Here is a 24738-nt window from a genome sequence, read left to right on the forward strand (position 1 = left end):
CATACCCTCTTTGACCCCACAGGCGATGACTGATGCTTGCACGACTTATGGTCCTTTGGCGATCTTTGGGACTGTGACGTACTGAGCAAAGAACTTTTGGACCTTAAGCTTTGGCCTGCTTATTTGGACAATTTAACGGCTAATTCGGTTATGCAGAGCCAAAGAGTTAGAAAAATCCAGATAGCCAGAATAGATAAATATAATGTCCTGTGATTTAAATAAATTAATCTAGTATATTCTAAAACGTTTGATGAAACAAATGCTAATATTATTTGCAATGAAATTTTAGATAAACAAATATTGATTAACAGAAATTGCGAATTTGTGGTCTTTCGTTAAAGAGAATAAAGGATTCTGAGTCTTAAAATGTGTTTTAGCTGGTTCTAAATCACCATCAACCAATCCAACTAATTGGTCCGTCGACCAAGTGGGTGGAGTGCCTTGATGTTTGGCATTAGGAATCTATAGGTAATGAATGTTAATGTATATACTTTAAAATAACTTTTATTTCCCTATAGGCTATAAGGTACCCCTCACATGTCCAGCGCATCATCCCTCCTCCTGTGTGCAGACCTGTGAGAAAACGTGTGAGTGTTGGTGTTATGGGCCCCACCAATGAATGCGTCTGTGAATGTGTTAGAATGACAACGGGTCTGTAACACAGGGAGGATAGTTGTAAAATTTGCTCTCTCTCTCTGTTTTTCCGGCTTCGCGCTGGATCACTCTCATGGCACAACCACCTGCCACCTAGGATGAGATAGCCAGAACTGGAAAGTCTCCAAGATCAACAAACTTATGAAGAGAAAGGTACCGCAGCACAGAGAAGTCCGATGGGTATTATGTATGGCCAGCAATAAAGTGATATAAAGTTCAAAGTTGTGTTGGTCGTTTTTAGTCAAAAATTTAAAATCCAATACAGACAGGCAGCCGACACGTGTTTCATCACAGAGACTTTTTAAGGCTACAAAAGTTGTACTTTGTAATCACTTTTTTTTCCCGTCGGCATAGCCATGGGTTGCCCGACATTCCTCTCCCTATTAATTGTGTGTGCCAAGCCAGTTCCTTGCAAGGTACATGGATATACTGGCTGGATGGATGCTGCTCATACTTGGGACTATATGTCATTTTACACTACGTTTTCGCAGAGGTTGGGGGATTTTTCCTTATTTAATAGTATTGTGATACTCGATTTTGGATTTATACTCCCACAGCCACTGGACGGCCCTTCGTGATTATTTCCTCGCTTGCTTCTGTGCAAATACCGTCCTGGCTGGGTGTGTTTAATTAGGACACCTCTTAAATACACTCCAGGCTTTAGCAACAGATGGGCATTTTGTGCCGTTCAGCACTAAAATCCCCTTATGTCTCGGGAGCTTGCCTGATAGTTTCTACGTGCCACCTCTTTTATATATTTGCTCGCTCCATTACCAGATGGCTCTTGATGACTGCCAGCATTACTTGGTGCAGATACTGCCTTGAAGAAAGGATGCAATACTGGTGAGAATGGCTGGCATTCTCTGCTAATTTATGGTGCTTGATGTCACATGTCCCCTTATCATGCTTTAGACTATGCACGGTTGGGAGGTTGATGCTCACTTCCTCTGCCCCTTATTGTGCCATGTTATGCAGCCTTTTATTCTGTTCAGCGACACTCACCTCTCCGTTTTGACATTTTCGGTTTTGTACTTTACATTACAGTGAGGGAGTACCTTGACATTATACCATTCAGAACATTGGCACGTTTCGTTCAATTCAGGTAGAGCATCTCTGAGTATTGTGCACTCCATTATACTAAACCATAATTTTAGCCTTAGTCTTTGATATCCTCTCCATTCTCACAGTGGTGACTTGTTACGCTCCGGATTTAGCCTCTTCATACGGCACTCACTACTATCGTCTACGACATGTTCTCCATCTCACCACTCTGTTTTATTGAATGCTATCACTTGGTCCTAGTACCTAATTTCATACAATTGTATCTATGTTGCGCACATTTTCGTCTGTATAGTTAATAATTTGCTACCTAATTTAAGACATGCGCTAGTCACATAAGGCTTCACTTTGGGCGCCTTCCTGGACGTACCATTTTTGTTCACAGTTTATGTGGTAAAGGTTATAAAAGAGCTAAATATTTCATCCCTTTGTCTGCCTAACAACTATGTAAGATGCTATATGTATCCTTTTGCAGCCTTGAAAAAGTCTCTGTGACTAAACACGTGTCAGCTGCCTGTGTGTATTGGATATTACCTCTTTGACGCAAGAAATGTTAATAACACTGGGAAGAATAAATACGGCCAACACAACTTTGAACTTTGTATCACTTTATTACTGCCCATACATCATAACCATTGGGCTTCTCTGTGTGCTTCAGTATTTTTTTCTACATTATAACCTAGAGAAATGTTTTGGGCTGCGGCTTTCACAAACAGACCTCATGAGGGTCGGAGAGTGACATCTATTTATGGCAGTGATCGTAACGTTTAAACTCTGAAATTCAGTGAATACATTATCAACGCAGCGCAAAACAGTAGATTTTGTAAGAAAATTACAGAGAGCAACTCCAGATCTGCGTCGATCGGATAAAAAAAACTGATTTCAGCTTGGTCGCATGATGCCCCTTACGACTCTCTGACTTCCTGTTCAGAGAGAAGAGTTATTTAAACTTTTGCGGATTGACTCTGGAGGAGAGTCAAAGGTGAGCAATCTGCAAGCACAATTATCCATCAGAAGCATGGCAGGCAGGCAGAAACTCCCATCTACTCTGGCACATTGTATCTGAGATGCAGAACTGATTCACTATGACAGGATTTACAATGCAGTAGAAGAAAAAGAAAGATTAGATTGGAGACATAGAGATCGGACCATCAACAGAACCCTAGACTCAGCAATGAGAAGCATTATGCGTTTATTCCCTATACTATTATATTGCGCTGTTACACTTAAGCCATAAGCAATGCAATGCGGAATGATTATAGAACTATAAGCAAATATGCATTACTATGCACAGTGTTATCACTGCAAAATTGCTAAACCACTGCATTGTGAAATTAACACGTACGTAATTGTGCACTTTGCAAATGGTCAGTTCTTTCTACAGCTTTCTATCCCGCTCCAAACTAACCTTTTTGTTCCACTCGGAAAACAATATGCATCGCAGATGCCAGTTCCCTCCTCCTTAGTGACTATACTCTAGTTGCCAGTAAACCGCATTCTTCCAATCCCTGGACGGAATGAGGCCATCTCCAGAAAGATAGTTTTCTCTCTCTGGGGCATATTATCAAGGACATGCGATAATTATCGCAAATTGCGCTTACTGCGATTTTCATTATCGCCATCTATCGCTGGAGTACATCGCCATGTTAGCGGCGTATTAGCAACACTTTGCACAATGGCGATGTAGACTCCAGCGGTAGATGGCGATAATCGGCATTTGCGTGAGAAAAGCAGCAATAATGTTAGTGCGCAATTGTAAACCTTGCTCTTAGGGGAGTGTGGATTTAACATGTCAATCCACCTCCCGTTGTGAATATAGCTAAGTCAAGTTTGAAGCAGGTGTTAAATTCTGTCGATAACCGCAGTTAGCGCGGCTTTTTTTATCGCTTGACCCGCATTGATAATAGGGAGATGTTGTGTTGGCGACGGATTCCATGAGGATTAGGTAAGGAACGCCTACTTTACACGTCATTAGCGATAAATATCGCTGACATGCAAAGTAGAAAGAAAAAGGCAGCTAACTCAAGGAAACTTGCGCTAAAGCTTGTTAGCGAGTCCTTGTAAATAGTGAGTTAAAAAAATCGCCGCTTTTTCGGCGCTATGTGCCGAAAAAGCGGCGATATGTCTCTTGATAATATGCCCCACAGTCTCTCACATCTTCTCTGTTTGTCTGTCCTTCCATATCGTCCTCCTGCCCCTCTGTTGTTCTTTCCACTACGAGCAGAAGGAGTTAATTATATAAAAATCTCTTGACCTTGAACACATTAAGCAAAGTTCAATAGGAAACTTATTAGACACATCCATGCTTGAGAGAGAACCAATTAAAAGCCACAGAGAAAGGACTGATACGACCAATGAACAGCTGTTTATATAAAATACAAGTGAGTAGATTAAAGATTGTACCAGAACCGCTGGAGTAACAGAATGTGGAGAGGGAAAGTTGACATTCTTCATGACAGTTCCTCACAACAAACAGTGGCTAAAAGATATCACACACACACACAGTGTCTACAAACAAATATACTATGGAAAATGTTTATCGGGTGGTAAAGCATAGCGGAATTTGAACAAAGCATATCATAGCAGGCATTGCCTTCTCGCCTTCATTATTGTCTCTCCATATTTTTTTTATGGTTTGTGACATTGCATGTGTGTGTCAGATGGTTACCACAGATCAATACACTGAGCACTATTGGCACTGGAAGGCATGAGGCAATCTATAACTCATCAATGCTTTGGATCCAGTGATTATAAGACGGCTGTGTGTTTTTCAAACACAAAAGGGTTTTTTAGTAATTTAAATCCTCTTTAAGTTCTAAGGGGCATATCAACAAGGGCTTTATCTCTGCTTTTTTGGCTTTAAAAGCCAAAAAAGGAGAGATAAAACTAGCGCCCTATCAAAAACAGGGTGCTAACATGCAAATTTGCATGTTAGCACCCTTTTACTCTACGCTTCCCCTTGCATCTCTAATGAGATGCAAAGGGGGCGTTCCAGAGTAAAATAATAGGAGAAATGTCGCTAAGCGACATTTCTCCTATTATCAAGAATGTCGCTAACCCTGTTAGAGACAAAAAAAGCAGCGCTAACCGCGGTTAACGCTGCTTTTTTACGTCTGGTATTTTTCAGACTTAGCCATGATATCCTATGGAAGGAGGATATCATGGCTAAGTTTGCCTGTCCCTATCAACAAGGTAACGTGAGATTATCGCTGGGTTTCCAGCGATAATCTCACGTTAGCCTGTTAGCGTGAGGATTTTTATCGCTATTGAGATAAGCGTTGCTAATAGCACGCTATCTCAGCGATAAAAATTCACGCTAGCCGGCGATAATTATCCTAGCGCCAAGTGCGCTTGGAGATAATTATCGCCGGTTGTTGTTGATATGCCCCTATGATCTTGAAAAAAACAAGTCATTCACAAACAACTGGAAGATCCTTTTAACGGGTCAACAAGGATGTGTGGATTGCTTCCGGGAAAATGCAACACCTGGCAAAAACAAATAGTCACTCAGTGACAATGGATTCTGTCTCTGGAATCCAATGGATTTCTATTGGATAAGAAAGGGGTAACCTGCTTGATGAAATGAGTGCACATTGTCTATGGCTGGTGCTGGGAGTGCACTTTCAGCATTACTTCTTGATCAGGATGAGACTGTTTTTTTCTGGAGAAGAGAAGCGCTTACTAGAAATTACAGAATGGCTGACTTAGAAGAGCAGCCGCCTTCGCAAACACAGGAACACCCCTCGCCATAGGAATAGAGCACACAAAGGAAGAGGACAAGAGGGCCTCACACTGCCACCCTAACTAAATAGGAGAAGCATCACCCTGCACCTGTGGGATGGACAGTATTGATTGTTATGCAATTTTTATTTCAACTATTCCTCAAGAAGCCTAAAATCACTCATGTGGGCATGCCTATATCCCTGCTGATGAAAAGCCACTGGAAGCCTTAAACATAATCTTTTGGCACTACTCGCAGGGGCAAGCATCCAATGGCAATAGTACAGCCCATCACTGGGAACTCCAAAAAGAAGAAAAATCATCACCATCTCAACCTGGATCTTGAGAAGAGGAAGGTGCTGAGCCATGCCCTAAGGTAAAAGGTGTACTGCTGCAACAAAGAGGTAAAAATAATGACCAATGTAAATACATAGTAATGTACTGCATGAGGTATAAAGGCCATGTTTGGTGCAGGGATTAGTTACACTGTGGACAATTTTAATCCCTGTTCAGTTTTTTTTTTAAACAAACAAATAAATCAATTAAAAAAACATTTTGCCACAGGACAATAGTCAGGTTAAGGCGAGAAACAATTCTCCCTGTTCTTCTTTCTAATTATTTTATGTCTTTACATAAAATGCTGTGCATAAGGGCCCTGTGTCCGGAGAATTTAGTCTGCACAGGCTGTGCATAGCAAATTCTGGAGTCAGGGTGGCTGGGCACAGAGAGTACCCTTTGGCCCATGGTGTTTCTCAAATATGCTGCACAAAGTCTTTGTCATGTTTTGTGGGTAATGATCTGGTGCAATGCATGTGCTTTGGCTGTGTGCAATACGATTTTAGTGCTTGGAGCCAGATGCACAATGCTGAAAGCTGTGTGCAATCCTGGGGCGAAGAGCTAGCCAGAGACCCATTGTGTCTCCGGAGCCCAAGTTTAGTTACAAAAGGATAGGCCCAGTGGGCTCTGGTGGTACAGTGACTTAGGGCATTATTACGACTCCGTCAGCCCGACCGCCAGACTGCAGAAGCCGCGTATGCCACATGACCGCAATGCCGTCGCTCTTAACACCGCCACATTACGACTGGACCACCGGGCCAGGGGTGTGCCGGCTGCGGTTTTGCACTGCCTGCTTGCTTCGGCTCACTAAGTGAGCCTGAAAGTAATGTAGCAGCCCAGCTGCCCCTGAACTGTCGTGTGCGCACTGCTTGCATGCGCCATGTCGTGCGTGACAAATAGTGCACGCACAGCAGTACAGGCATAGGGGGGGCCTAGTCACATTGCATATTGGGCACGATGCCCATGGACCCTGTTTGGGGCCCCCTCCTTGCCATTCTGCCAGCTTTTTCATGGCGGTGAAAAGGCTTGCGGAACGTGAAGTTGTAATATGGACGGCGGTGCCGGGCTCAGCACTGCCTCCATTCCCCCTCACTCTGAACACCTCCAGCACCACAGTATTCAGGATCCTGGAGGTGCTCCAGCGGGCTGGTGGCAGCTCGACCACCAGACTTGTAATCAGGCGGTCGGACAGCCTAGGTTACGGTGATCGGACCACCACCATGGGTTTGGCAATGTCAAGATCGCCACACTCGTAATAAGCCCCTTTAGTCTGACATAGCAGAAAGTCAAGTCCTGATCCTATTGCACATGGCCCAAGGATACACTCAGTGGGTTTTGACTTTGGTCAGGGGTCAACGTATAGTAAAGTAAAGTAGTGTTTCTTAATGGGAAGTTATGGTTCTTTATTAGGAAAATAAATGAACCAACGTTTGAATAAACCATAAAAATGAAAAAAAACTAAAACATTCCCGAAAATCCTAAATTGGTTTAGTTAGGATGCAAAATCTAATGTATCTAGAATGTGTCAGTTATTTTGACCTGTGCATCAGTGAGAGCCTTTTAAAGCCCAATCACTCCTCATGATTCCAAACAGGATGTCACACATGACTCACAAGTGACAATGCTATAAGTGCTGAATTTCAAGAGTTTTCGGTTTTCCATTGTAACCATAACTTCCGTTCAACTTTACATTCATAGGGACAATTCTGCTTTTGTTTGAGCAAACATTTCCTTTTCTGAGAAAAAAAATAACTTCCCTTGAATTTTCTTACACTGAATATATACGTATGCATAAGAACTCTGCAGTTATGACTGAGTTGGAGATAACAGAGGAAATATATTTTCTTTTGTTTTACTAATAACTTTGGGGATGTTTGACGAATCTGGATAAAAGTGGCTGAGAGGTGGATGATTAAGAGCAGGTTTTTCATGTCAGATTTCATGGAGAATAATTAAAAGATGGGCAAAGTTTTTGGAGATGATCTAAAAACATTATTCCCTATCTTACGTCCCGTACCAATTTTGCTCTCTGCTGAGGCACACTTGATATGAAGTTCGAACTATGATTAGAATAGGTCTTCTTATTTTTTCGTTGCATGAACGTCGATTCACCAAAATGCCATGGGCAGCGGAAGTAACATCACACATTCTTTGTCACAGTGACATCACAGAAAGTGTCATCTTATGACCTCTGGTCCTGTAACGTACCGCTAAGTAATGTCACATGACCTCAACCCACCCTAATATTCCATAGCTGACTTTGTTAACGTTCCATTATAATTGCATGATTAACATAACAACGCAACACAGATAAATGTATATTTTAGATACCACCTATATTTTAATTAGGGTGTTGACGTAATATGCCAATGAAGCACTACTAATTTCTTTATGTCTTATATAAAAAATTATGTGTTGACTTGAAGAGGGTGCAGTGCCACAATACACAGAATAATGAGAAAAATCAAAATTATTTATATCACAAAAAGTCATGATATAATGGTTCGCCTAGTGTGTCCTTCAATATGAAATGCATTGCCAAATCAAAGGGAGAGGCAACATTTCAAAAACTCAATGGTTGTTATGTTCACCTGAATTAATTGATATTGGTCATGGCCTATTTACAAAGGTAAATTCAATTGTAAATTGTGAATTGTCCTCACTGATGCCAGAATGGAATTCCCTCACTGATGCCTGCCAGGAATTCACACAGGTATTCTTAAGAGATGGAAGCCCTTGCATGGATATGGATATTTTTGTCACGAGGACAGAGATCTCCACTGCCATGAATCCCACTCAAGGGGTGGGGCAGAGGGCAGTCTTGGGTGTATTAACGAGAGGATTGCCTTGAGACTTTGTGAACGCCCATAAACTAAGATGTTCATAGGCTTTCACAAATTCTAAACACTTCCTTTTTCAACCTGGAAAGGTTCATACTTTTACCCCAGACAAGTGATGGAGTAAATCCCTTTCCAGGATTGAAAGAAAGCCTAAAAGTGCATTTGTAAAGAGAATCCCATCCCCCCTGTGTGAAGTTTTCTGCCCTGGCGACTTCCACAAAGGGTTTGTGGATTCCAAGCTTGGACATCATGTGATTTATCGTAGAAAACGCAGTCAAACCTGTGCCGAGTGCAGCTTTTTATGCTGATCCCACTCAGTATTCGGGAATTCCAAAAAGTAGTAAAACTACACTCTGACGTAGGAATACAAATGAGAGTGTAGTTTTAATACTATCAGTCCCCACAAATTAAATAGTAACAATGCTATTAGTTAAAATTATTCCTTATTATTAAGTAGATTTTGATTTATGGTGGCTCATAAGCTACTATCACATTAGAAGTACATAGAGGACAACTGTGTTCACAATTATAATCTTTTATGTATTTACAATACTGTAACATGCAATACGTTCATGCAATACGTTGTTTAAAAAAGTTTGTTTTTAATGTTTTCATTTTTGTTCTTAATTATGAATGTACTTTGCTACTGAATTTGTTTATTTTGCTAGTGAATTATTATTTTTTTTACATAAAAGAAAGGGTATTGTCTCGCCTCCCTGCAGTTGCTGCAGAAAGTAAACAGCGCTCATCACAACATTGTTTACATTCTGCTCTTGGGACTGCCATTGCCACCTCTGAGGCCAGGGCTCATAAAGGTAGTCCAAGGGTTCACAGTTGTGACCCCTTAACGACATCAATGGTTTGTTGTAAACCTGTTTAGCGTTTCTGACATATTGGTGTAAAAAGAATATGCTGGGCAGGTGCAAAGGCTTCCTCTTTTTTATATTTAGACCACTAAATTTAGCAAAATGTTCACAACCAAACAGTCCAAAGATGGCAGTTTGGGACCCATTCCAAAATGGTGGCACTTTGTAGCCATCTTGAAATGGTCACTGTCATATGTCCCTGAAAACTGAAGACTCAGCCACTGAAACATCAAGGAAGAAGCCCACTCAGAAATATTTCTGGGAAGTTGTCCTCTTCCAGGACATGGTTGTGATCTTTTTTAAAATGACCGCAAAAATCCTCCTTTCTTTAAACTGGTTCAGCCTCTCAATGATTGTGGCTATGATACACCCACTTTTAAAAATAATTCTAGAAAAAAGATGCCCACTATGTAACATACCAACTCACAGGATCTAGGGCCACATGTACGTAGCTTTTTCTTGGTCGCATAAGGACCGATTCACAGAGTCGGGCTGTCTGCCACCAGTAAAAAGCCTTTTTTTTAAATTAGCAAACCCTATTTTGTGATTCAGTAACTTTTTATGGGTTAGCGATTCGGTATTAGAAAGAGGTGTGTTAAGGGCGTCCCTTACTAATAACGACTCGCAGTGGTATGTATGAATGTTTTGCAAACAAAATGCAGTTGCAAAACATTTGCTTTTTACTATGAATTCAATTTGGTGTTAACCCATTCACAAACGGGAAGAGGTCCCCCAGGGGCCTTTCCCCTTTTGGAATGTATGCAAAAATGTTTTTCAGAGTAGGCAGTGGTCCCACGGACCACTGCCTACTTATAAAGATGAAAAGAAAACTTTTCATTTTTCTTTTTGAAAGGCAATCCATTTCCCTTTAAGGAAAACGGGCTGCTTTTCACAAAACTAATGTGTGCTTTATTTAGAAGCAAACACAGACATGGGGGTCTGCTGTCCCCACCATCCCTGTGTTTTTAGCGATTCCCAATGGGTCGCAAATTGCAACCTACCTCATGAATATTAATGAGGTAGGTCAATTGCGACCCCATTAGGAATCGCTGAATGTGTCAAAGTCACACTACTACATAGGTGTTTGGACTTCCTATAGCGAATCACAAAAATTTGCTATTAGGAAATCGCAAACGGAAAATCTTAGTACATGTGGCCCCTAGTCCTTTGTTCAGTGCACTAAAATGATGTCTTGCTGTACCTGTTCTGTAGATCCAATTATGCATATGTGCATATGTGAATACAAAGATAATCATGGACAACACATAGTCCGAACCTCTCTCTTTTTCTGCCAACTTTTATGGTCATCTAACAATAAAGAAAAACAGGAAGCACTAACTGGCCTGTTCAGCATACATTTTCTGGAGCGTGCGGGTTCAATTAATCAATCAGTATAAAGCGTGACTACTCACCCATGAGGGTCTCAACACACTCTGGGGATGGGAGGGTGGGTTTTCAGTTCTGTTGAACAGCCAGGTCTTGAGGTCCTTCCTGAATTGCGGCAGCGATGGTGACTGCCTGAGGTGCAGAGGCAAGGAGTACAAGGTCTTCGCAGTGAGGTAGGAGAAGGATCTTCCTCCAGCCATTGTCTTGCGGATCCATGGGATGGTGGCCAGGGTCCATTCGGTGGAGCGAAGATGTCTGGCGAGAGCTGTGAGCCACCAAGATTCATCCTAGGTGGAGGAGACCAAGATGAGGACTTCGGTCTTGTCTGAGCTAAGCTTGAGGCAGCTGTCCTTCAATCAGGTGGCAACTGCCTTAATCTGGTTGTGGAAGTTGCTCTTGACGGCTGTGGGTTCGTCCGTGAGGGGGAGAATCTGCTGGGTGTCATTGGTATAGGAGACGATGTTGAGTCTGTGGCTTCTAACGATGGCTGAAAGAGGGGCCAAGTAGATGTTGAAGAGGGTGGGGCTCAGGTAGAATCCCTGAGGCACTCCGCAGCTGACTTCTGTGGGTTCTGAGTTGAACAGCGGAAGTCTCACTCTCTCTGTTTGACCAGTGAGGAAGGAGAGGATCCAAATCTAGGGCTTTGTTGCAGATGCGGCCGTCCTGGTGTCTTGCCCAGGGGGTGTGGTGGGAGACGGTGTCAAAGGTGGCTGAGAGGTCCAGGAGGATGAGAGAAGCAGTCTCGATTGGTCGAGGAGGGTGCGGATGTCGTCTGTCGCAGCGAGGACAGCGGTCTTAGTGCTGTGGTTGCTCCTGAAGCCCAATTGGGAAAGGTCCAGGATGTTGTTAATTTTGATGAACTCGTAGAGTTGGGCGTTCATGGCTTTCTCAATGACTTTGGTTGGAAATGAGAGCAGAGAGATGGTCTGTAGTTCTTGAGGCCCGTCGGGTCAGCAAAGAGTTTCTTCAGCATGGGGTTGATCTTGTCAGGGTTTAGCCCTCGCGCCTGCCGAATACACTGTACTGTATTTCCTTACAGAAACTGCATTTCCCAGATTCCCGGGGGTTTGGACTACCGATCCCAGCAGCCTTTGCTGCAGGACCGGATATAGGGAGAGCAAACGGAGAAGGAGACGTTTGTGATTCTGTGGGGGCAGCGGGAGCGGCTGCACTCGTTATCCAAAGTTCCCGTGGCGCTTCCCCTCTCCTTTTGGTGGCAGACAAGGACCGTCTTGCTTCGGACTGGTGGCGCACTCGAGGCAGACATCGAGCTGACGCGCCCGGGAGGGTATTGAACTCCGGTGATAGTCCGAGGGACTCGGTGAGAGACCGGACAGCGGAGTGGTGAGTTTCAGGGCAAGGACTAGTGTGGTGCCTTGCTGGAGGTATCACGGAGTGATTTCAAGTGGCGGAGTGCAAGGGGAAGGCATCCTCTGCACTGCCGTCACGAAAAAGCGCGCTCGCATTTGGGATAATAAGTGCCAACGCGGACGGCGGTAGTTGATCACTACGCCCTACCGTAGTTGGAGGGGACCCCGTGCGGGGAGAGTTCATTTGGTAGACCTACGGAGTATATGCTGTTAATATACCCCGCGCCAAGACATTTTCTTTCTTCTTATGCCGCAACATTTGGGGGTCTCAATCAGGAGTAAACCCTCTGTACTTAGGAGTAATACATTGAATCCAGTGAGGGTGTAGCAGTCCTCTAATGAGGGTAGGTTGCGTATTGCTGTAACATATACAGAGAGTGGGAGATTGCAGCCCCCCCCCCCCTGCTTATTGATCTGGTTTTTGTGTCCTGTAGGGAGAAGGGATAGCGGGAGCGTTCCAGGGAAGAGAGCTATTGTGCAGAAACAATGCAGGTGAATAATCATTGGTTATAGTGAGAATTTACTGAGAGTAGGATGTATGCCTTCTGTTAATCCATGTGTTTTGTGTTTTTTTCAGCTTCCTTTTCCCTGCTGACCCTTCCTTTCCCCTCCTAAGGTTTTTTCCCCTTTTAGGGTTCTTTTCCCTCGCCGTATCGTTCGAACACCCTGTGTGATATTCCTTCAGGGTGTTTGGAAGGTCCGGAGGTGGAGCTTATTGCTGCGTCTGGATTCCGCAGAGTGAGAACCTGACAGAATCACGAACCCACGAATTGCATTCTGCCTGATTCAGTCGCAGCAATAATGCCGTCCATGGAGGATGTGTTACATGCGTTAGTTCTAGTACAACAGGAGTTGGCTTCGGCTAGAGCCGAAACGACGGCCTTAAGAGACAAGGTGGAACAGTTATCTATGAACCCTTTCAGTGCTTCCTCTTCTGCGTCTTCTATTCAAGTAACGGTGCCCCCTCCCATTCCTTTGGCAACCCCGAGAGGTTCTCAGGAGACCCTCGCAAGACGCAAGTGTTTTTAACACAGGTATTATTGCATTTCTCCTGTAAACCAGCCTCATTTCCCAACAACCATTCGCGAGTGGCCTTCGCCATTTCCTATTTGGCGGGAGACGCCGCCAATTGGGCTGTGCCGTTGGTAAAGCGCAACGATCCTATTTTGTCGGATTGGTCAGCCTTTAAGGTGGAATTCGAGAAAATGTTTGATAGGAGAGCCACCACCTTCAGTGCAGACAAAGAACTCCTGGAGTTACGACAGGGAAGGAATGAGTTGATTACGTATTTGACTACGTTTAATCGGTTGGTGGCTGAGGCGGACTGGCTGGAGGAAAAACGGATGTCTCTTTTCTATCAAGGGTTGAAGGAGGAGTTGAAGGATGTAGTGGCCCAAGTGGACCCTCAGCCAACCACGTGTGTGGATATGATTAATCTGGTGTTACGACTAGATAGTCGTATGACTGAGAGAGGGGGTAGTCGGAGACGATGGGAGAGAGGGTCTGGAGTTTCAGAGCGGTCAAGCTGTAAGCCAGTGGGGGGGTCTGAAGATAGTTCTGAACCAATGGAAATAGGGGCACTTCGAGCTCAGTTGTCCGAGGAAGAGAGGGAGGCCAGGAGAACGCAGGGTCTCTGCATGTACTGCGGTAAGAAGGGGCATTACGTTAGAGAATGCCCCTCAAAACCCAAGACCTCTGGGGTCAATAGATTCAAGCGAGTAGCAGTCTCTTCCTTAGTGACAGACAAGGTACAGTGCGAGGCCCAAAGACCGGGGGAGGAGGAAGGCCATGAATGGAAACTGACCTCATTATCCACCATCGGGGTAGGGGAGACAGAGTCACATCTTGTTGTTAACATGGAGCTTGAATGCGACCAAAAGACCCATCAAGTTTCGGTGATGGTGGACTCAGGCGCAACGGGCAATTTCATAGACGAAGGTTTGGTGTCCCGTCTGGCCTTACCCCGTGTTCCCAGAGATAATCCTGAGGAAGTGTTGGCGGTGGACGGACAGCCGTTGAAATCCGGTCAGATCACCGAAAGGACCAGCGAGGTAGGGCTCTCTGTTAGGGCACAAGGAGAGGTGCATGCTGAGATTTTGACCCTAAACATCATAGCTGCCCCCCAATATGAGGTTATTTTAGGCATGCCATGGTTGCGACGACACAACCCTGTTGTCAATTGGAGAACTAAGGCGCTCCGTTTTGTGCCCGAATACTGTCAGGATCACCTGTCACCCGGTCCTTCGACTCACATTGCAGTGTTAGCTTCCCCATACTTAGCCGCCACGGCGGTGGAAACTAATGTACAACTTCCTGTTGAGTAACGTGGTTACAGCGAAGTGTTCAGCGAAGCCAGAGCGGAAACGTTACCCCCTCACAGGGAGTACGATTGCCGAATTGACCTGGTGGAGGGGGCTAACCTACCAATGTGCAGAGTGTATGCCTTGTCGGTACCCGAAACTGTCCATCTCAAAGAGTACATCGACCATTACCTTCGCCTGGACTTCATTAGGCCATTGCGCTCTCCGGCTGCTTCTCCCATCTTCTTTATTGCGAAGGCCAATGGGGATCTAAGGGCGTGTGTGGACTATCGCGTCTTGAATAAAAACACCATACGCAACCGTTATCCTCTCCCCCTCATACCGGTGTTGCTTGACCAGGTGAGGGAATCAAAGATCTATACCCGTTTGGACTTGCGGGGGCTTATCACCTGGTCAGAGTGCACGAGGGGGATGAGTGGAAGACGGCGTTCAAGACGCGATATGGCCTCTACGAGTACACGGTAATGTCGTTTGGGCTGTGTAATGCCCCGGCGGCTTTCCAATTTTTTATTAACGATGTGCTGAAGGAGTATGTGGACCGTTTTGTGGTCATGTACATAGACGACATCCTGATATACTCCCAGGACGAGTCTTGTCATGTCGAGCATGTGTGCCGTGTGTTGGAGAAGTTGAGAGAACACCGCTTATACGTCAAATTAAGCAAATGTGAGTTTGGAGTACGTGAGGTGGAGTTCTTGGGGGTGAATCTCAGTCCCCAGGGGTTACAGATGTCGGATAGGAAGGTCCGGGCGGTACAGGATTGGCCGGCCCCAAAGAATGTGCGCGAAGTGCAAAGTTTTTTGGGGTTCGCCAACTACTACCGCCGGTTCATAGCACAGTTTTCCCACACAGCTGTTCCTATAACCAGGTTATTGAGAAAAGGGGTACCATTCGTGTGGTCCAGAGAGGCCGATGAGGCCTTCAAGGTTTTAAAGAGGGCATTCACTACGGCTCCGGTTTTGGCGCATCCTATCACAGATCATCCATTTGTGGTGGAAGCTGACGCTTCAGAGGAAGCAATAGGAGCAGTTTTATCCCAGCGTGATGCGCACACTGGCTACCTCCATCCGGTAGCATTTCTGTCACAAAAGTTGAGCCCTGCAGAGGTTAACTACACTATAGCCGAAAAAGAGCTTCTGGCTATCAAGAGGGCTTTTCAGGAGTGGCGGCACTATCTGTGGGGGGCATGTCAGGCAGTAACAGTCTACACTGACCACAAAAACCTTCAGTACATGACCTCCGCGAGGCATTTAACGCAGCGACAAATGCGTTGGATGCTGTTCTTCGCGGAGTACAACTTTGTGGTCACCTATAGACCGGACAGCGATAATCGGAAAGCAGACGCGCTGTCTCGACAGGTGGTGCCAGGGGAGCAACAAGAGACCACCCCTCAGGCCATCATTCCGGATACAAAGGTGATTTGCGTGGTCCAGGTTGAGCAGTTCCTGGACACGATCAGGGGTTCTAGATCGCTGGTGGCATGGGAACGATGGGCGGCGAGTAAACCAGGAAGGGTGGTGAAACAAGGGCTGCATTTCAAGGAGAAGGACTGTACGTGCCCACGGTGGATATGCAGAAAAAGGCCTTCGTATGGTGTCACGTAACGCCCATGGCCGGTCATCCAGGAGTCACCAAGACATTGCACGTGCTTCGAAGACACTTTTGGTGGGGCTCGATGTTGGAGGATGCCAAGCGGTGGGTGAGGGAGTGCGAGGTGTGTGCCAGAGCTAAGGGGGAGAACGCCAGAATGAAAGGCCAACTAATGCCCATGCCCACGCCGGCTCGCCCATGGCAGAACATAAGCTTAGACTTTATAACAGGGTTGCCTGTGGACAAAGGGTGTTCAGCTATCTTGGTGGTAGTTGATAACTTAACCAAGATGGGTCATTTTTTACCCTGTAAGAATCTTCCCACGGCCAGCCAGACTGCGCAATTACTGGCCTCTCAGGTCATCCGCCTACACGGCCTGCCCCGGGTGATAGTGTCTGACAGAGGGCCGCAGTTCGTTGCCCGCTTCTGGAAAACATGGTTTCAGGCACTAGGAATGGAAGCTGCACTGTCAACGAGCTTTCACCCACAGACTGACGGGCAGACCGAGAGGTTAAATCAGACCCTAAAGAAATACCTTCGGTGCTATTCCAAAGAGGCTCACGAATCATGGGTGGATCTGTTATGGGTGGCCGAATTGGCCTATAACAATGCTTGGCAAAGTTCTACAGGCATGTCACGTTTAGAGCCAATTTCGGGTACGACGCCAACACCTTGCCCATCGACATCCCGTCGGTAGTCCGAAACCAGCCCGCGGTGATGGCGCACTTACGTATGTTGAGGAAGGTGCACAAGGCGGTGCACACTCACGTGGTGAAGGCGAAAGAAGTATACAAGCATTGGGAGGATAAGTACAGGAACCCGGGCCCTCAGTTCCAAGTGGGGGACAAGGTGTGGTTGTCCACCAGATACATCCGTTTCAAACTTCGAAGCATATTCCACCCACGCTACATTGGTCCGTATCCTATAGTGAAGCAAGTTAACCCAGTGGCCTACAAATTGCAACTACCATGCTCGCTAAGGATTCATCCCGTGTTCCATGTACACTTACTAAAGAAGGCCTTTACGGCCCACAGGAGGAGTCCCCCACCGGTGTGTGGTGATGAAGGGCTCGAATATGAAGTACGGTCCATACGCGATTCGAAGCTGCGTAGGGGAGTGCTGTGGTACCTGGTCTCCTGGAAGGGCTATCCGGTGGAGGATGACTCCTGGGAACCAGGGAGCAACGTGCACGCCCCGAGGGCCATTGCATCCTTTCACCGGAGGTTTCCATCCAAGCCTGGTCCTAGGAGGCGCTTGGGAGGGGGGCGTACTGTCAGGGTTTAGCCCTCGCGCCTGCCGAATACACTGTACTGTATTTCCTTACAGAAACTGCATTTCCCAGATTCCCGGGGGTTTGGACTACCGATCCCAGCAGCCTTTGCTGCAGGACCGGATATAGGGAGAGCAAACGGAGAAGGAGACGTTTGTGATTCTGTGGGGGCAGCGGGAGCGGCTGCACTCGTTATCCAAAGTTCCCGTGGCGCTTCCCCTCTCCTTTTGGTGGCAGACAAGGACCGTCTTGCTTCGGACTGGTGGCGCACTCGAGGCAGACATCGAGCTGACGCGCCCGGGAGGGTATTGAACTCCGGTGATAGTCCGAGGGACTCGGTGAGAGACCGGACAGCGGAGTGGTGAGTTTCAGGGCACGGACTAGTGTGGTGCCTTGCTGGAGGTATCACGGAGTGATTTCAAGTGGCGGAGTGCAAGGGGAAGGCATCCTCTGCACTGCCGTCACGAAAAAGCGCGCTCGCATTTGGGATTATAAGTGCCAACGCGGACGGCGGTAGTTGATCACTACGCCCTACGTTGGAGGGGACCCCGTGCGGGGAGAGTTCATTTGGTAGACCTACGGAGTATATGCTGTTAATATACCCCGCGCCAAGACATTTTCTTTCTTCTTATGCTGCAACATTTGGGGGTCTCAATCAGGAGTGAACCCTCTGTACTTAGGAGTAATACATTGAATCCAGTGAGGGTGTAGCAGTCCTCTAATGAGGGTAGGTTGCGTATTGCTGTAACATATACAGAGAGTGGGAGATTGCTGCCCCCCCCCTGCTTATTGATCTGGTTTTTGTGTCCTGTAGGGAGAAGGGATAGCGGGAGCGTTCCAGGGAAGAGAGCTATTGTGCAGAAACAATGCAGGTGAATAATCATTGGTTATAGTGAGAATTTACTGAGAGTAGGATGTATGCCTTCTGTTAATCCATGTGTTTTGTGTTTTTTCAGCTTCCTTTTCCCTGCTGACCCTTCCTTTCCCCTCCTAAGGTTTTTTCCCCTTTTAGGGGTTTTTTCCCTCGCCGTATCGTTCGAACACCCTGTGTGATATTCCTTCAGGGTGTTTGGAAGGTCCGGAGGTGGAGCTTATTGCTGCGTCTGGATTCCGCAGAGTGAGAACCTGACAGATCTCTGTTTGATTCCAGTCGTCCGGGAAGGTTGCAGATTCGATGGAGCAGTTGATGGTGTGGCAGAGTTCAGGTGTGATGGAGATGCCGACTCTGTTGAAGATGTGGTGAGGTCAGGGATCCGAGGGGGTTCCAGAGTGGATGCTCTTTATGATCCAGAGGGTGTCATCAGAGGTAAGGGTGGTCCAGCTGGTCAGGGTCTGCTGGGATTTGGAGCCATTGGGTGTGGTGGTTGTGGGTGTGTGAGTCTCGAAGCTGTCGTAGATCTTCTTGATCTTGCGGTCGAAGAAGGTGGCAAGGTCATCATGAAGGTCTTGCGATGGGGAAAGTCTGCTGTCTCTGTGCTGGGTTTAGAGAATTCTTGGACCACATTTGTGTGCATTGGCGTTGATGCGTTCCTGGATGGCTGCTTTCTTTTTACCCTGAAGAGGTGGTGGTGTGCAGTGACGGTGGATTTGAAGGCTGCGTGGTCTGCCGTGATCCTGCTGATCCTCTATCTTTTCTAGAGCTGTCTGCAAGTGCACCATGACTCTTGGAGGGTGGAGGAGAACCAGCTGGCTTTCTTGGAGGGCTGTTTGTCTGAGGGTTTCCTGAGAGGGGCCAGTGTGTTGGTGCAGTCAGAGATCCAGCAGCGGAAGTTGCATGTTAAGGTGTTGGTCCATGAATGTCGGTGGTGGGGTCTTGCTAAGGGAGGCGGTAAGCTGGTCTTCGGTGACCTTGTTCCAGCTGCTGCGAGGATTGCGGTGAGCGTGGTGGCGTACACTGGGTTTGGTGAAGGAAAAGTAGATGTAGAGGTGGTCTGTTCAGTGTGGCTTGGAGGTGTGGATGATGGAGATGTTGCTTGAGGAGAAGATGGGGATGTGTCGTGCTGAGTGGGTTGGTGCTGTGACCAGTTGTTTGAGTCTGATGGTGGCGAGGTTCTCCAGTAGGGATGAGGTGTTGTGGTCTTTGAGGTTGTCCAGGTGGAAATTGAGGTAACTGAGGAGGATGTAGTCCATTGAGGCAAGATCGTTGTGAGCGATGAAGTTGGCTATGGCTTCGCTGAAGGCGGGGGTGGGGTCTGAGAGGTCTGTAGATGAGGGTGCCATGGAGGGTAGGATGGCGTTCAGGTTGGTCTGGATTTGGAAGTGGAGGTGCTCCATGTTGGGTGAGTGGCCATTGGAGCTGGTTGTGAAGCGGAGGTGTCTTTGTGTACGATTGCGATGCCTCCCCCTGGCTGATTGAGGCGGTCATTGTGGATGATTTTGTTGCCATGTGCGATGGTGGTTGCGGTGACTGGGGCTGAGCTAAAGTTCATCCAGGTTTATGTGAAGAATGCGATGACAGAGGAGATGGAGTCAAACAGGTCCCAGATATCCACAGAGTGTCTTTTGAGGGAGCGGGTGTTGAGTAGGATGCATCTAAAGTTGTTGGGTCCGTCCTTGAGAGTCGTGCGGTCCATGAGTCTGATGTGCGGAGGCCTGCAAAGGTGCAGTTGCAGATGCGGCAGGTAAACGTGCCTTGGGTGTTCTTCTGCGATGTGCGTGGCAGGTGGTGGAACATCCGGTGTTGAGCATGGAGGGCGCTGGAGTCGTAGCGGGGAATGGTCCGGGGTGCACGTTCCATGGCATTGGCCACATTTTGTACCATATTACCAGATTACTGTAATGGTGTCTTCCACTAGTGGTTTTCGTATTATGTGGCAATATCCTGCAAAGGTATGATTTATGACTGGCTGACATAATCATGGTAGTAGCTTTAATTTTACAATGCTTGTGACACGTTGATGTTAAAAAAGATTGTTGAACAATTATTGGATCAAAGCTCCTAGCCCCATCTATGGGAAATGTGGTATAACCATTTCACAACCGTAATCTGAACCCTGGCAATTTAGCTTAATACGACTTCCAATGTTTAGGACTGTTTTTTTTTAACTGAAGTGTAGTAGTGATGGAATCAAGTAAACCATTCTAGATTCACAGTGGCAGAGGACAGATATTGTGGTTTTATCACCAGACAGTCTTATGAGGAAGCTACGAAGTGCCAGATGGTAAAGTGTCAGCATTTTACAATGTTTAGAACTCAAGAATAGGAAACAATCAAGAACAATATTGTGCAGGTTTGTCGCCTTAGTGTGCAATAAAACTGGTATGTACTAACCTGGCACCACCACAGTATCCTTGGACCCCGAGAAGATAAAGACGCGGGTGGAAGCCATATTAGATACTGGATCAACAGTCCTGGAGTTGACACACTTCTGGGTGTAGGAGTGTAGGTCACCTAGGTTGATGCTCAGTGGGGACGCCATGCAAGTGGTCACTGCGGTCATCATGTTACCTTTGGCGCAATAGTAAGGTACTGATGAAACAAAAAGAAATGTCAAGCAGATTATAATACAGGCTCTTAAGTATAGAAATATCATAGTGGTCCATTGTGTTCATAACGTTCCATTGGAATCGAAATGGTGAACTGCAATTCACAGAAGTTCATGTCTCATTAAAAATAGAGTGTAGAAAGTCTGTGATAAGGAAAAATTGTAATGGGTAAATCACTAAGTCTATCATCGTGTACACATTTTCAACTCATATAAAATTGATGGGTTTATTTCATGTATTTTTTATAATCAGTTATTTCTGTAATGTAGTAAACCATGTATAAACATTACAGGCTGGCATCACCTCCATGTCTATGTCTCAGTAATCTCCGGTGAACTTTGTGCAAACAAGAAAATGTGATCTCTGTGTTATAGTGTCTACACTTCCCCAAAATACACCTGGGCAGGAAAATTGCAATATTCCAATAGTCATGCAGAACTGTGCAGTTCAAGAGGGCTGTTGTGATGGTGTAATGGCAAACACAACAGGTTGATGGACAGAATTCTGAAACTTTTCAACCACTCACCCCCAATCACAGATCTGGGTTTAATCCATCGTTCTTTTGCTCTCTATGCCACCCCAGTTTGGACCCATCCATATGCAAATCAGTGTTGACCCTGTTCCTCAAGGGAACAGTCCATCCCGAACTGCCAGGCCAGGTCCTCGACCGGAAACAAGCCTCCTAGGACCAGAATCGGGGTTTCAGACCCTCATCAGCCAGGCTAGCTTGAACCCACTGACACAGCAAGCAAGGGGCCACATCTGGGCATACCCTTGGCCACTTAGGGTGAACATAGCAAACACAACAGGATGATGGACGGAGTGCTGAATTTTTTCATCCACTCACCCCCAGTCACAGATCTGGGTTTAATCCATCTTTCTTTTGCTCAATATGTCACCCCGGTTTGGACCCAGCCATATGCAAATCAGTCTTTTTTTTAAAATTGTTTTTATTGGTATTTGTTTGAAAGATCAAAGCGGGATACATGATGAACAGGAGACATGCTACTACGTATGTTCATAAGGCAGCGGGTCGAAACAATATTAATGAAAGCACAGATCAGGGCTGGTTTAGCCATCACATAACAGCATTCCATGTTAAATACATATGTAAGATATTGACCAAGGAGAGTTAGCTCCCCTCACATCTGACAGCTAACAGTTTGCAACAATGACTCGTCTATCTCTCCTCTCATTTCTAACCCGTAGTGTCTCATCCAGGAGCTCCAGGCTTATTGAATTTCCTGGGGCATCCTCTCGCTTTATATGTCACCTGTTCTGTGACCGTGTATAGGTCCATGTTCGTCCTCCATTCAATGATTCTAGGAAGGTTCGAGCTGCCCCATTTTCTGGCTACATATCTTTTGCCGACAATCAGTCCCAGGTTACATAATAGGACTTTGGTGCGGAGGAGGTCTACTTCTGAGGGGATTTCCAGTAGGAAGTATTTGGGGTCTATAGAGAGTACGTCTCCAGGACTTTATTCAGTTCTTCTATTAACTGAGACCAGTATTGTTTAATGAGGTGACATTCCCAAAGCATATGAATGTATGTGCCTCTCTCTGTCTTAAGCAGGTCACTGTCTCCGCCCTCCCCATTTCATGTCGACATGCCCAGTCCAAGTATACCCTGTGTAGGATCTTAAATTGAATTAGTCGGAGTCTTAGCTATACGGCCACTGCCCTAGGGTGCATTAATGCTGCCTCCCAGTCAATGTCTTCTAGAATGCTGGTTATGGCTTCCCATTTGGTTCTAATGACTGTCTGCCTATCCGGAATATATTTTTAATCAGGGTTTTGTATGTCCATGAGACAGCTTTTTGAGGTATAGACCCCTGCAATCACCTCCCCTCCAGAGGTGCAAATTTTGGAATGTCGGAGATATCCAACTTCTCTGCCTTCTATGCGTGTTTTAGCTGTATATATGTATATTTTCGGGTATCACGAAATTGGTATTCTCATTGGAGTGAGCTGAATGAGATCAGGGTACCCTCCTCCAAGATATCTCCCAGCCTAGAAATCCCTATCACGTGCCAGTGTCAGAAGCCCTGGAGTTAACTGATTTCTTGCAATCTCGTTACCTCCCATAATGTGGTTTCTCATGTGTATTTCTTGTCCCATTGCATTTGATGTTCTGCACCTTTCCAGGCCTCTACTACTCTCTGGGTTGCCGGCAGTAAATTGAGGAGTTCCCTTGCCTCCATACAAGTAGTGGAGATGTGTGTATGTCAGGAATTAGAGTCTTTCTAGGGCATAGGTGGGTTGGTCTCCCGGGATATGTCCCAGTCATTGATCACGACAAGATGTGCCGCACTGTAGTAGGAACGTACGTCTAGGAGAGCGATCCCTCCATTGGTTTCGTTGTAAAGTGTGAAGTGCTACTCTCTGATGGCCCCCATCCCATGGAAGCATGCACAACTCCTCATCGATTGTTTTAAAGATTGCCTCTGGTAGTTTACAAAATGTGTTTTGTATGCTGTAGAGTATTTTCGGGCATGTGATCATTTTGTACATGGCGGTTCTACCCATTAGTTTTAAAGGAAGTCTTCTCCACCTTTCAGCATCTTCGTGGAATTCGGTCAGTATACGCCTAATGTTATGGGTAGGTCTGGCTGTGGTATTGGTCCATGCCCAGGTATCGGAACCCCTTTGTGACAACTCTGTATTCAGGGTTCTACGCAAGGAGTAAAGACTTGATTTTTCCCAATTTATGTTGTATCCTGCCTGTTTGCCATAGTCTTTAAATACTTTCAATATGACGGAAAGTGTCGTACTTTTATTGGTGACGTACAGGAGAATATCATTGGCGTAAAGTGACATCCGCTCATCTCTCAGCATCTCCCGTTCATCCCGACAGCCCTTGATGTCCGTATGTGTTCGAGCCATGCATGCCAGAGGTTCAAATATTAGAGAAAATAACAGGGGGAATAACGGGCAGCCCTACCTGGTTCCCCTACACACCGAGAACTCCATTGAAATTACTCTGTTTACTCGATCCCTAGCTCTGGGGTTAGTGTATAACAACTCCACCCATTCCATGAAGTTGGGACCAAATCAGAACCGTCTCAAGGCTTGTCGCATAAATAGCCAATGTCCGTCATCAAACGCCTCCGTGGCATTTAACTACAGATGTACGTGCGGTTTAGCTCTGTTTTTCACCGTGTCTAGCCAGTTGGCCAGTCTACAGAGATTACATCTCGTCGCTCGTCCTGGCATGAAACCTGATTGGTCTCTATGGATAAGGGATGTGATCACCTGCAGGAGGTATGCAGACAGAATTGTGGCCAAGATCTTTTTTTCAACATTGAGGAGTGAGAGCGGTCTATATGACCCACAATCCGCGGTAGGTTTCCCAGACTTGTGTATCACCACAACCATCACATTACCGAGGTCTGGTGGTTGCCTACCCTCCATCTGTGCCGCAAGATACATTTTCAGTAGGTGGGTGCCGAGCAGACTTGCATTGGCTTTAAAGAATTCTGCTGGCAGACCATTGGGCCCTGGGGTTTTCCTGGATTTCCGCTTGCTTATAGCGTCTATAATCTCCGCCAGAGTAAAGTCAGCATCGAGGGTCAGTCTGTTCTCTCCAGAAAGAGTGGGGAGATTGACAGCACTAAGGTAGCTACTGATCTGGGGGTCTTTTGTTAGATTTCTAGCTTTATGGAAACCTGCATATTACCGTACAAATGCCTATGCAATATGTATGACTGTCGTGTGTGTCACCCCGTTTTCCTTTATTGATACTACCCATCATGCTTTACTCTCTTTCTTGCCCAGCCATGCTTGTAGCCTCCCGGCTCTGTCCCCCGTTTCCTAGAGACAGTGATGTGTAGCCAGAGTC

General features: G+C 46.1%; 1 protein-coding gene across 3 annotated transcripts in view; it reads right to left on the reverse strand.

Moving 5' to 3' along the window:
- LOC146854936 (uncharacterized) overlaps window positions 1-24738 on the reverse strand; it is a 253605-nt gene that overhangs the window by 199173 nt on the left and 29694 nt on the right. For all 3 annotated transcript variants that reach the window (XM_085652353.1, XM_085652354.1, XM_085652352.1), the window contains exon 3: window positions 20684-20881. In XM_085652353.1, the coding sequence (XP_085508479.1) occupies window positions 20684-20881 (198 nt within the window). The remainder of the gene's footprint in view (window positions 1-20683; window positions 20882-24738) is intronic.

This window comes from Triturus cristatus, chromosome 4_1 (assembly GCF_964204655.1).
Source record: "Triturus cristatus chromosome 4_1, aTriCri1.1, whole genome shotgun sequence".
In the NCBI taxonomy this organism is placed as follows: Eukaryota; Metazoa; Chordata; class Amphibia; order Caudata; family Salamandridae; genus Triturus; species Triturus cristatus.